The 14,956-nt window shown below is 31.4% G+C and overlaps 1 protein-coding gene across 7 annotated transcripts in view; it reads left to right on the top strand.

The window, feature by feature from the left end:
- Positions 1–14,956, top strand: part of LOC122517539 — a 146,249-nt gene that overhangs the window by 91,917 nt on the left and 39,376 nt on the right. For 4 of the 7 annotated variants that reach the window (XM_043635984.1, XM_043635981.1, XM_043635983.1 and 1 more), the window contains 2 exons: positions 5,292–5,575; positions 12,544–12,682. In XM_043635984.1, coding sequence (XP_043491919.1) covers positions 5,292–5,575; positions 12,544–12,682 — 423 coding nt within the window. The remainder of the gene's footprint in view (positions 1–5,291; positions 5,576–12,543; positions 12,683–14,956) is intronic. The other 3 variants (XM_043635985.1, XM_043635987.1, XM_043635986.1) reach the window with 3 other exon arrangements.

Genomic DNA, 14,956 nt, shown 5'->3' with positions numbered 1-14,956 from the left:
TAGGTAACAAAGTATATTTCAGAATTATATAATATTATGTGACAGGTTAATTGAACTCGTAAAAAATTCAAATAGAAATATTCTTCATAAATCTCGGATTTTATCGAAATTTATCGTATCAAATATTCCTTTTTTTTCTCTCTTTTTTTTTTCTTTTAATTTATTATTCCAATAGATACGCGTAACGAGGTATATTCGAAAAAAAAAAGAAGAAGAAACTGTAAATCATTGACACCCCAGGTAGATAAATTTAAATACGAATATTGTCTCATATAAATTATGATACGAACACATACGTATGATGATTAATGACAATGATTAATGTTTTATAAATGAATGATAGTTCAGTAGTGACCGACACTGAACTTTCCGGACGAATTAACGAAATCTGTCGGTCGTTGCTAAAACACTTTGTAACCGCGTTACTTAACCATTAATAGCTTTGAAGAAAAAAATGCTTGAGTGCTCGGTTCGTTTGTGAACGACGACGACGACGACGACGAGAACGACGACAACGACGTGAAGTAGGAAATGGTCGAAGTTATGTACACCGCTGGTTCGTTTCGTTGTGACGGGAACGGACTTTTCCAAACTTGGCAACGATTCCGGATTTCGATTGTTCCATGCCGAAAAGCGAGTAGGGGGATGGGTAGCCCTTCTTCGTTTGTATTACAGGACACCGACTACTACTACTACTATCACTGGTACTACCACTGGTACTACCAGCACCATTTGCAATACCTTCGTAGCATTTATAAACGAGTTCAGGGACTACTTGCCTTTTCCGTTGCAATCCGAGGAATCCGAGGAAAATCTCGTCGCGAATCGTTGCCCTTTATCGTCCACGTAATTTACCGTTTCTTTTTATTACCTTTATTATTACTACTATTACTATTATTATTATCATTATTATTATTATTATTAGCTCTGCTAGATAATCAATGCGATTATTTGCAAAGGAATTATTCCATTTAATTATTCCTCGAACCCTGGGCTTCGATTCTGTTTACTTAAAGCTTTTGGTTACCATTTAACATCAGTCATCTCAATTTAGTAACATCGATCCAACAGAGGAACGTCACTTTAATCCCTTCGTAAGCTTCCGTTTCGAGTGCCCTTTGAACTCGGATTAACTTACCAACGAACTAACTCTCTGAGTCGTCGTCGTCGTCATCTGTAAACCCGTCGTCCACGCTTTGTATCAAAACGAAAGGACTCTCAAAGAATCTTTCCCCCTTTTTTTCTCTTCTTTTTCCTTTTCTTTTTTTTTACTTTCTTGCTTTTACTACAAATTTTCTTTTCTTTTATTTTCTCTCCCTCTTTTATTCCTTTTCCTCCAACTTTTTTTTATTATCCCTTTTCATCCTTCTTCTTCGATAATTTTTATCCTAACGCATCTTTCTTTCCTTTTCTTTTCTTTTTTTTTTTTTGTTAATTCGTAATTCGAATTGATCGTTAACGAGTGATTAAAAAATTACGTTTCCTGGTTTAATTACATTTTAATAATTTAAATCGGATTTTAATTAACGTTTATATGTATATATCATATTTGAATAAGACAAAGAAAGATCATAGTAATATCTCTTTTGTACATACAATGTTTATCTTGACTCTTGGCGAAGCAAAAGTCGTGCTGGTAAATTCGTAACAGCTGAACAAACGCTCGAATTTACCGTTCTACTTCCGTTTCCTCTTATTTCTTTCTTTCTTACTTTCATTCTTTAGCTCTTTTTCTCTCGTTTGTTCTTTTTATCTCTCGTTTTATCTTTAGCTTCAATACGACACATATACACACACACATACAAATATTCTGACAATTATTTTGCTTGGAAAAATTGTCAGAATAGGTGTGTCCCGTATCGAGAGTACGACGATTAAAAGAAAAATCGAAGCTTTTGAAAAATGTTTCAATGTATTGGTAATAATACTCGTTTATTAACTCGAACGTTGTCTTTGATAATATTCAATCGAGAATGAACAAAAAAAAAAAATAAAAAACGCGAATGAATGATCTTGATTAAAATGAAACGCGAATTTTCTAACGTATGTGATTCTACGTGTTATTAAAGAATTCTATTTTTTTTATCTCTCCGAATAAAAGTGAAGTAAACGTCTCGCTTATTTTCATTCGACAAACATTATCATTGTATTTGTTCAATATTTTCTATTAGTTTGTACTTCATTTATACGTAATTGTCAGTCGTGTTAATTCGATTGACATCGGAAAGGACTGGAAATGAATAATATGATCGAATTACGTACCTTTTGTCTTCTCGAATTATTTTAAAAATCATTTTATCGGACATTTACATTTGCTCGTTTCATTATTTTGCGTTTTGCGTTCTTTGTTAATATTTTCGTGTGTCGATGAGAAAGAGAGAGAAAGAGAGAGATGCGAATTGAAAATAATAATTCGAATATATTTTCCACATTACCCTCCCCTCACCCCCAAAACAAAAATTATTTCATTCGTTTAATAATACCATTACAATACTCGACATTTATATTTAATGAAATAGCTTTAAAGCAACGCGTATAAATTATCTGCACACTCTTTAGATAATTCAAAAACGAATTTATCGCGCCAATGAATTCTTCTACGAGAGATTAACACCAGCGAAAAACTCATCAAACTTGAATTTATTCTTTTCTATCCGTAATATGCGCCAACTCCTTCAAACAATTTTATTTAGTTTCCATCAGGGAGACACTACGTAGATAGACTTAGTAACCTAATCTGTACCTTACTCCTTTTTTCTTTTCCATTTTTTCTTTTTTTTTTCCTCCTCGATGAAGAAGAAGAAGAAGTCGCAGTACAGTCTCTCAAACGACTGTAGACTAATCAACTAGTCATTTAAAAGTATTCTAAACTGGATTCGTAATTAATTAAACGATAGCTGCGATCTCGTTAAACTCGAATCTTATTACTTCCGCTCGAAGAAAATTGCAATGAAAATTATTTATAAGAATTAAGATAAAAGTATAATACATTCAAAAGTATATTGACGCAATGTTTTCTAGAAAAAGAATTAACAACATAAATGTTTAATTGTATAATACGATAATAAGATATATAAAATAATAAAATTAAATTAAATAAATAATAAAATAATAATAAAATATATTGTTATATTTATATATAAATTTGTATGATATTTGTATATAAAATATATATATAAAATATATATAATATAATAAAATAATATAATGTAATATAAAATAATAATAATATAAAAAAATAATATAATAAAATATATAAAAAATATTTATTGTATTATATAATAAAAAATTCATTTTATTTTGAACATTTATTATATATAAATCGTATAAAAATTCTTATAATTTATGTATAACGTTAATATATGTATCTCTAAAGGTTCAATTTGTTCCTAACAGAATATAATAATTCTGAAGAAAAGCCGAGCTCAGTTGTAGTTCATCTTATAAAACCAGTCTCTCGTTATCTCTTTAGCGTTTGAAGTCTTACCGAAGCTGACCCAGTAAACGAGCAAATTCTCTGCAACGAACAAAGACTTGCCTTTTCCTTTCGCGTTATTAAAGACGAAGATCCTTTTGAGAGATCCATTCGATTCTAAGCTTGGCCTTTCCTCCTTCATTTTCCTCGGTATCATCTTAAGCAGACGCGACACGAGTCGTTAACCAATGAGGTCGAAGAACAAGATCAAGATCTTTGATAATAATAGAGGATTATCGTTTTGTAATCGTTTGAACAAAAGAAATAAAGAAAAAAAACAATAAAAATATCTTCTATCAAATAACACATTAATTATAATAATAATAATTATTATTATTATCTATCACATATACATATATAATAATTAACGTTATCTATTTTCTTGTTCTTTTTCATGTAACACCATCATACTCTTGGAACGTACGATTTCCTGCCGATGCTGAACTCTGGTTGACCGATACTCGCTGATGGTAACTTCTCGGATATCGTTGATAACACCTTAATTATAATCTTAAATCATAATGCAAATGAATAATGTATGCACGTTTATTAAAACACCATCTCGTTGTGGTGTTCGTTATTATTTGACAACACCCTTCTCCCCGTTCGCATTGTTTTTCTCTTAACGTACGAAACGTTATCGATTATGACAAAACACGTTGACACGATTATGACTACGTGACATTTATCTTCTCTCTCTCTCTCCCTATCCTCTCTAAAATAAAATAAAAAAAAATAAAAAACTAATTTTTCCAATGGCAAACAACCACCACCCATAAAACCCACCCACCCATACACGCGTCAATTTCGCATGTACACCGAAACGTTCGCGGTTCCGTATGCAAACTCGATCGTGCCGAACTGTCCTGAACGTTCTCCGCACTAAATCCCACAAATGACATCTACTCGTGTCCTGTCCCACACCATCTCTCTCATTCCCGTTTCATACCACCCCCGAACACCCCCAAAAACACCACCACCACCACACCGTCACCTCGGTGCATCCGATACGCCACCGATGTATCGGTTGCAAACGAAACTACGGTGCTTTCGCGGCTGAATCCGTGTCATCGATACACACAACACCCCCATCCTTCTTTTACTCTCCCTCTCTTTCATTCTCTCACTCGTTCCCTCTTCCTCACGTGTCTCCTGAACCAATCCCCGACTGATCCACTCGTTAATTACCCCGAATCCCCTTGAATCGATCGCCATTGCGGCTACGGCACTCTACGACTCGTCGATCGGTCTTCGATATTCTCTCTCTCTCTCTCTCTCTCTCTCTCTTGTTTTCTCTTTCTCTTTCTTGCTCATTTTTGTCGACTCTTTGTCTATCCATCTATCTCTCTTCATTATCTTCTTTCCCACTTGATACATGTACCTTTTTTTTGGATGGGTTGCTTGGTGGGGGGTGTTTCTTCTTTCCTTTCTTTCTATTTATCTTCATCGTATATCTATTTTTTTTATATCTATTTTGATTCTTATTCTTTTTACCCTGATTTTATCTATTTTTCTTTTTCGATACTATACTCTCTACCCACTTATCTCTCTCTCTCCATTTATTTATTTATTTCTTTCTTTCTTTTCTTCCACCTCCTTCCACCTCCTTCCACCTCTCTCCTTTTTCAATCATTATCAACTTTTTCTATTTTCATTTTCCTTCCCCCCGGTCAATCATTATTTCATTATTTTTCCTTTTCCTTTTGGTTCACCAATCTTTCTTCTTTCTTTCTTTTTTCGTTTTACCGACGTCAACTACACGTTGTCGATCGTCACCTCCCTCCCACCTCCTCCATTTTTTTTTATAACGTTGCAGCACTTTTGTCAAGCACCCTGAAGACCTATCAACGTGGTTCCTGCGACGAAGAAACGATGACGTTAAAGTGTCCACCCGGTACAACGGTGTCAGTCGCGCTTGCACATTACGGGAGAGCTTCTGAAAGTGGAACGCAAAACTGTGGCATACCATCATCATCATCATCATCATCATCATCATCATCTAAACATTCATCAAAACATTCATCCAAACTTTCATCCAATTTTGCGATCGATCAAAATCAGCAACTCAACGATACGTGTTTGTTACCTAGTTCTTTACAGGTATGTGTCAACCTTGATTGGTACAAATTGATATTCTTTTATTATAAATAATTTATAGATTGTTAATAGTTATTATATAATTTAATAATTAATAATTTATTAAATTTTAACATTTATTTTCTTTTTTTTAAATTTATTTAATTTATTTAATTGTAATAATTTATAAATATTATATAATTCGTGTTTTTTATATACACGTGGAAGTACAAGATCGATCATTTTTCTTCTTGTTTTTTCTATTTTTTTTTATTTTTATTAACCCGTCTCATTGTTTTACTTTGATTGTTTTTACTTTTACAGAATGAATTTCTCCCGTTGAATTCATTTCTTTCCAAAACTCGAAAATCATTTTATCAATGTTTTCTTCCTCATTCGTTAATTTCCAAATCTAAATTCGATACGACGAAACTAAATTTCAATATTTTTTGGAGCGTGATAATAAAGTTCGAACGAACGAAACTTTTGCGTTTAACGTACGCACGAAAATTTTGTTCCCAATTTGTTCCTATCCACTTTTTTTGTTTTTTTATTAATCGTTGACAAATGAGATTACGCGAATTCATTTTCGTCTTCTCGTTCTACCGACAATTCTTTTTTTCTCTTTTTTATTTTTCTTTTCTTTTCGACATAAGGTGAATATATTTTTGTTTTGTTTTCGAGCATGAAAATTTGAACTCGGAGAATTTATCTCAAGAGGGATAATCAATTATGCTATTTTAATACTTTAACAAAATTTCCTTGGGAAAGATTCGACGAGCGAGCTTTTTTTTTCTTATTTTCTTTTTCTTGTTTTTTTGTTTCTTGTTTTTACTTTTTAATTTTTATTAAAAACTACCATAATCCAGCTCAAAAGATTATAACCATTATATCATGGGTCTTCTTCTACGCGTCGTTCGTTAACTTTGATTGCAACTTTCGACCAACATTCGCAAGTTTGTTGTTTCGAAAGGCAAGAGAGAGAAACCGTCGGATCCTCCTGTTTTATCTTTTTAATAATAAGTTTTACGAGACAACAAGGGTGGAAAAAGAAAGAAAGAAAGAAAGAAAAAAAAAAGGAACGAATCGAAAAGAAAATATACGATTGAAGAGAAATTATGAAAATGAAAATAGAAGAAGAAAAAAAAAAATAAAAATCGCATTTGAGTTTTACACTTTATCCGAAATGAAAATTCAAATTCAAATTCAAATTCAAATTTCTTTCGTACCATTTTTCGAAAGTAACTTTTTATTATCCTTACCATCATAGTTTTATATTTATAACGAATGGTTTTCTTTTTTATTTCGCGTTTCCCCGCGGTTTCTCGTCAAAGTCCGAAAAAACGAACCGAGGAAAAAGTTGTGCTTTCCTACGTGGAAATATAAATTATGGTGGTGCTTGCTTTCGATTTTTCTTCTTCTTTCCTTTTTTTTTCTTTCGCGCCGATTGATTCGCGACAAATAACGTTTCCCACTTTATTTTCAATTTTTCTTACGACTATTAAGAGTTAAATTTCTTCCCTGTTTCTTTTTCCATTTCTTTTCTTTTCATCTCATTTCATTTCATTTCATTTCTTTTTTCCCACTCGACGTTCTTTAACGAAGTATAAACCGCTCGCAAACCTCTTCCCCGATTTTTCCATTCTCGAACGAGATAAAAAATATGATTTTTTCCAAAGAAAATGACGAACAAATTAAATATCCAATGATTGAGTTCGTCTAACGAGACCAGAAATATTCTCAGAATACAAAAAAATCTTCGAATAAAATTAAATTACAGATAAATATCGTAATAATCATTTTTATTCGTGTAATGGTAATGGTTAAGGTAAGGAAAAGATAAAAGTTCAAACAAAAGGAGATAGTTCAAGAAAGAAAGAGAGATAGAGATACTTAAAGAAAGAAAGAATAAAAGAGAAAATAAAATAGGTAGAGGAGTTTGTTCAAGCAGGTTAAACGAAGAAAAGCGTAGTTCCATTGGTAAACGTGCTTCCCATTGCCAATATATTCGCGATCGAACGGATTTTTCTCTCGGATTTGAACTCTTATACTCGCCCATTGCATATCCTTTTCAAACGAGATTGTCAGTTTCTACGCTTGATGAAATAGGAAAGAATCCTTTTTTTTTAATTTTCAGGTCACTTACCATTTTACCTATTTATTTGTTTCCTATTCTTTTTTTTTTATTCTTTTTTCTTTAGATTACTTTCTTATTTTGTTTCTTTCTTATTTCAGTCTTCCATCTCTTTCTATTTTCCGACAACACACACACACACACACACACTCATACACACCAACGAAGACTCACTTTCGTGGTCGTCCCGCTTGCACTTTTTACACTTTTCTGACTTTTCGAGTTGACAGATCTTTTTTCTTCTATTTTTCTCCCTTTTTTTTATTTCCTTTTATTTTCTATACTTCCTTTTCCTCCCATTCCCGTTTTTTTCCCACGGGATAAACGCGTACGAAGTGTATACGCGACATACCACTTTGCTTCGAATACTTTTTCCCCCATTCTATTCGCTCGTTGTTTTTCCCCCCTGCCCTCTTCCCCCTTACTCACTGTTCTGTTCTCTCTACGTTTGCGTAAATAGAATTTATTTGTAACTCATTTTAATATTCGGTTATGAGAATGAAAATTCTCCAAGGGGTAAGGGGGGGGTTTCCTTTTTCTTTAATCACGAAAATAGTTTTTTTTTTCGTCAAAAGAATCATTTTTCTTAAGCGTATAAATAAAATACGAGTCGATTAGAAAAGTATTAATAATAATTTTATATTATTTAATTATGTATCACATTTTATTATTATTATTATTAAAATATAATAAATATATTATATATATAAATTCTTTTATATTTTCGTGATAAAATATGAGAAAAAAAAGTATAGTTGTGTGTCGTGTAATTTATTCTATATCGTTAAATAAAATAAAATAATGTTAGGAAAAATAGAAACGAAATTGTAGATAAAAAGAGAGAGAAAGTAATAATTTTATATTATTTAATTATGTATCACAATAATCGTATTATTATTTTAAAATATAATAAATATTATATATAAATTCTTTTATAGTTTCGTGATAAAATATGAGAAAAAAAGTATAGTTGTGTATCTAATTTATTCTATATCGTTAAATAAAATAAAATAATGTTAGGAAAAATAGAATAACGAAATTGTAGATAAAAAGAGAGAGAAAGTAATAATTTTATATTATTTAATTATGTATAACATTTTATTATTATTATTATTAAAATATAATAAATATATTATATATATAAATTCTTTTATAGTTTCGTGATAAAATATGAAAAAAAAAGTATAGTTGTGTGTCTAATTTAATCTATATCGTTAAATAAAATAAAATAATGTTAGGAAAAATAGAATAACGAAATTGTAAAGAGAAAGAGAGAGAGAAAGCTATGAAAAAGAATAGGATCCTCTTTTGCGAATAGGTGAATGCTTTGGACAGCGATATAAATCGATGGGAATGACGGTAACAAGTTAGCCATCTTACTACAATAGAAAAATCCCATATGGGCCAACCACCGAACTAGTGAGAGAAGTATTCTTGTTCTCTTGTCGATCTCATATTTCACGTTTCGTTCTACGAGTATTCTCTTTTTATCACTTTTATTCTATTTTTTTTTCTGTATTTTTCTATTTCATTCACCAACCTCTCTCGTACTTTCTTTCCTTTTGTTCCTTTCGTCCTTTCATTTCTGAATATCATTTGAAATTCAGCTTTTAACTTTTCTTTAATCCTTTCTGTCAACTTCTTTTATTATTATTATTATTATTATTTTACTTTACTTAATAAAATAAATATCTCGTTAAAAAAATCTCGCTGAGAATATTTTTCCGAAAAAATAAATAACAAATGGGGAAGAAAATTTGGTAAAGAGTTGAAAAAGGTAATTGAATGTTCGATGTTTCTTTAGTAATAGAAAAAAGAAAATCAAAATAAATAGAGTATAAACAAAAATAAAAAAAAACAAATAGAATTCAAAGCAACGTTCAAAAAGAATTTATAATCCGTCCAAATTTCCTGTTATATCTATTTTAATAAATAGAGTATCTTATAAAATTTTTCATGAATTGATTCTAACATCGTTCGTTCATTCGAGTATAAAATTTCTTTATATTCTACGCAATTTAAAAAATAAAATCAAATTTGTCTTCCTATCCTTGCGTTAAACGAAACCACGAAGAAAAGAAAAAAACAAGCTTTTCGTATTATCATCTCGTGATTCGTTCGCGAAGTATACTCGACAAATGAAATCGACATATTTTGCAAAAGAGTAAATCGTAATATCATTATCGAGAATAAACAATCATTTTCTTCTTTATAAATCTCATACAATTTTATCAAATATTCATCTTCTCTTTTTTCCCCTTCCTTATTTATTCTAAAGAAACAAATAATAAAACAAATCTTCCATTTCGTAGTATTCGCAAATAAACGTATCAAGAATCGTATAAGATCAATCAAGAAATTAGAAACTTGTCTAAATCCATTAACTACAGAGTTAGGTATCGTTCTAACAGTGTTGAGAGGTGAAAGTTTAGGATAGAAGTGAACTAGAGAGAAAGAAACAAAGATAGAGACGAACAAGTAACCCTTCTCTCTTCTTCCTTATTTATTTTACAAATAAAAAAAACAAATAAATAAATAAACAAATAACAAAACAAAAAATTCGTGAATTAAATGTATCAAGAATCGTATCAAGAATCGTGTAAGATCAATTGTGATCGTTCTAACAGTGTTGAGAGGTGAAAGTTTGAGATAGAAGTGAATTAGAGAGAAAGAAACAAAGATAGAGACGAACAAGTAACCCTTCTCTTTTCTTCCTTAGTTATTTTACAAATAAAAACAACAAATAAATAAATAAACAAATAACAAAACAAAAAATTCGTGAATTAAATGTATCAAGAATCGTATCAAGAATCGTGTAAGATCAATTGTGAGATTAGGAATCTTGTCTAGATCATTGACGGTCAGAAATAGGTATCGTACACTAACCTCAGATGGGGCTGGGAGTGGGGGTGGGAGAGAGGGTTGATAGAGAGGAAAGGGATGGACAAGTGACTCATTAGGCAACGAATTAACGGAACACGGTGTAGGTGGTGTGCACGCGCGAGCAAGTTGTCCGTTCAGAATAGGGTAGATTGATCAGGAGAGGAAGGGGGGGTTGATGGTGGTGGTGGTGGTGGTGGCCTAGTGGTACGTATCGTAACTACGAGTTCACCCCCGTAATACCGAAAATCGATTCCTCCTGTGGGACTTCTCGCAGACTGGGCTTGCGAAATATAGCGAAGCCTGTTCTCTCTACCTCAAATTAAACCTGAGAATTTCAATGATTGGATCGTCATTGCGTCGGACAAAGATGGATGGATTGCCAACTTAAACGAGACGAGTGAGATATACGCTCTCTGCTGTGTTCTCTACCACCGAGGATAATAATATCTTCAGTCAAGCTCACTTTTCTCTCATCATCCTTTATATTTTCTAACAAGTTTCCGGGATTCTCTAGATTTTCTCTCTTCTTATTTCTATTCTTATATTCTTCCTTCATCTTTTCGCTTATTATCTCCTATCTTTTTTTTTAAAGTAATTAATATCAGTTAGGTATTTTAGTAAAAGGGGGATGAAATTTGATTAAAATTAATATGGGTTAACGGATTTGCCCAATGAATAATCTCATTTCGTTTAAAGGAAAATCCATAAAGTATTCGCGTTTCTTGTCAGAATTATAATGAATGATAGGGTATAGGGGGGAGAGTAGGGGGGAGGAGAAGGGTGGTGAGATTGATATATACTTCTTATACGAACTTTATACGAATGTAAAAAAAAAAAGAAAAAAATGAGAATAAGAGAAGAGAGAATAGTATGTAACTACTTAAATAATTGAACAATGTAATCTTTAAAAAAGAAGATGGAATTAAAGTTGTAGAATATTAGCATGGGGTAGAGAGAGAGAGAGAGAGGAGGACGATGGGCAAAATGGATGGGTTTTCGCCAACCGCAGATATGCGATCGGGTAAATTTAATTTTATCCCCTTACGTACCACCACCTAGGAAACTAATACACTCGCAGCTGCGCGATTCGTTCGATCGAAGCTTCCACAAATTTCCGGTGAAGACAGAATTTCAGGAATTCGAAACAATCACCGTATGGATACCTGGTGCCATGATCGTGGTTTATGAGAGATAGAGAGAGAGAGAGAGAGCAAGTAATGTTGCGAACTCGTCTCTAAACTAGTAAATTCACTTTGATAGAAATGAATTTCTCTCTCTCTTTCTCTCTCTTTCTCTTTTTATTTTCTTTTTCTATTTTTCTTTTCTTTCTCATAGTTAATGAATAACTTACAGCATAAAATAAAATTCTCTTGTTAATTAAAAATCGTTCCGTCATTATTCAAACTCGTTCTTTCTCTCTCTTACTTACTTACTTACTTACTTTCTTACTTTCTTTCTTTCTTTCTTTCTTTCTCACCGCAGGACTACTCTCTCCGATGTCCTGAATTTTCCTTCGTTAAAAACTTTGACGATTACTTTTCTGCAATCGATCCTTTCTCTCTCTCTCTCTCTCTCTCTCATACACCACCCACTCCTCCCTACCTATATAATTCGATACTACATAATTATTTTTGTTTCCAATTAAATTTTTCATCTCGTTGATAAGAGTAAGACGTAAGACGCAAACTTCTAAAGGGTGTTTTTTTTATTTTTATTTTTTATTTTTCAAGCGACCCTTTTTTTCTTTTCTTTTTTTATATGTATGTATGATGCATTACATAAACAAAGTGCACGTAGGAAAAATTTGTAAAGAGTGTATATGCACGAGGACGTATTAAAAAGAAAAAAAAAGAAAATGAAGTACTTCCACGTTATCTTTTTTATCTCAACCCGCGATCGTTACTTACCGTAATTATTTACTTTATGGAAACGCGTTCCGCTATAAAATGAGCGGGTCATCTGAATGACGCATTAGTACTCACTGTTGCAGACGGTCGTCGAGATGTGTCGGAATAAGAGGCAGTGTAAATTCAACACGAGTCCGAAGACCTTCCAAGGAGATCCCTGTCCTGGTCTTCGAAAGTACGTCGAGGTCGCTTACAAGTGCAGTCCTTGTAAGTTATCATTCGGTTAATATTATACATCTAGGTTATAATACACACACACACATATATATATATACATGTATATATACTGATACTCTTCATGTCATTTAAAATATAAAATAAAAAAATGATACATCGATTTTCAACCGTATGTGCAGTTGCATATGCAATCTACTTATTCTTCTTCTTTTTTCATTTAATATTACGTGTAATTATTAAAATCAATTACATACGAAGACGAGTTGGAAAAGTTTCGAAAAATAATCAAAAATGATAGCCTATCTTTTTTCATAACAATTATAAAAGTTATATTGGAAAAAGTAATTGTTAATTAAATTGATAAATAACATTGTGTTTCTACGTTTATATAATATTATGTTCAAAACATTTCAACCCATCCACGTATTTTTGTACACTTATTAAAAACAACAGTTTTATTTCTAAGAAAAAAAAAAAAAGAAGAAGAAAGAACAAAATATTAGAAATAATCGAAAATTTGAAATAATTAAATTACATATATAGTACACGTCCTGTATATAATATTATTTATATAATATTATGCTCAAAACATTTCAACCCATCCACGTATTTTTGTATACTTATTAAAAACAACAATTTTATTTCTAAGAAAAAAAAAAAAAGAAGAAGAAAGAACAAAATATTAGAAATAATCGAAAATTTGAAATAATTAAATTACATAATATAGTACATCCTGTATATATATATACATATATACATATATACATATCATACAAATATATATTTTGTAGATACGATTGGATATGATCCAATGGATCCGATTCAATGAAATTTTGTCCCCGTTCGAATACTCGAATGTCGACACCGTTTTACAGGATCCTGATTTTTTGTCCTATTTTAGGTATATCTATTATACGGAAGCAACCCCTTCCTCTTCACCCTCACCCTCTCTCTCTCCTTGTCCCTTCGAAAAAAAAAAAAGAAAGAAAATAAAGCAAACGACGTTGTTCGAAAACCTGGGTTGATTTTTTCCGATCAACTCGCACACCTCGGTGCATCCTCGTCTTAGAAATATATATCGTTGATTCATTCATTCGTTCATTCATTCGTTCATTCGTTCATTCGTTCATTCGGGGAACGAACAAAACGTCGTTGTCCATGTTTTATCTCGGAAATATCGCACGTCACCGGCTTTCTCGGTTTCTTCCTATTCTTTTTTTCTCTTTTTCTCTCACGTGATGTTTTTCTTTCTCTTTTCTTTTTTTTTATTCGATTCGAATCACTGTCAGTGATTATTTTATTAGCTTTCCAAAAATCACAGATATTATAATGAACGATTAATTGCAATAATATGAAATTTATATAAGGGTAAAGTGTTTACAGATTGGATAAATAAATTGATGAGATTTTATCGACTTATCAAACAATTGTTTAAATAATATTTTTTTAACGTATATATATATATTTTGTAGATACGATTGGATATGATTTAATGGTTCCGATTGAATGAAATTTTGTCCCCATTCGAGTATTCAAATATATATAGACGTATAATATTTTTATTTGTTAAATAAATTTTCTACGGTAAATAACGAAAACTATTATAAACAATCGTCGAAAATATTTTTGGTTGATCGTCGAATACGAACCCGCAGTTTGAGAAAATCATTTTTGCGATCAGGTTTTCGGGGCTGCGCTGTGACAAAAAGAAAAAAACACCCCCAAAAAAAAAAAAATAAAAAAAGAAGAAAAAGAATTTCAATTGATATCGGTCGGTCCATGGTTTTTCGAATAAAAGTTTTGGCCTGGTCGCGATATTACTTTGTGAAAATTGCCTCCAGAAGCAATTTCAATTCTCTCTCTTTCCATCTCTCTCTCTCTCTCTTTCTTTTTCTTTTTATATATATATCGTTTATTGTATTAAAAAATATCCTCGAGCAAAGCTGTACGACGAAACTAAAAGTAAAATCAATTTTTATAACTCAATGGTGTGATTTTTTGAAAATTATTGGATTGAAATTTACGATCGACAAGTGTACGCAAAAAAATAATCAAATATTTTTTACGCGTAAATATAATAACATAAAAAAAGAAAATAGGCTGTCGATTATATATTCGAGACAAAAATGAAGAAAAAGAAGAAGAAGAAGAAGAAAGAAAATATATTATATTACATTATATAGCATTTAACTGCAACAGGTTGCACCGTGGGCCACTAATGTGAAAATATTCGCCGAGATATTTTTAATAAGTAAACGCAGTAATGCAGAATTTGACGTAGTACGTATTTCAAATGCATACTTT

The sequence above is a fragment of the Polistes fuscatus genome, unplaced genomic scaffold (genome assembly GCF_010416935.1).
Source record: "Polistes fuscatus isolate 324 unplaced genomic scaffold, CU_Pfus_HIC Scaffold20, whole genome shotgun sequence".
Lineage (NCBI taxonomy): Eukaryota > Metazoa > Arthropoda > Insecta > Hymenoptera > Vespidae > Polistes > Polistes fuscatus.
Note: the sequence above shows the minus strand (reverse complement) of the source record. Positions and strands in the feature narration are given on the sequence as shown.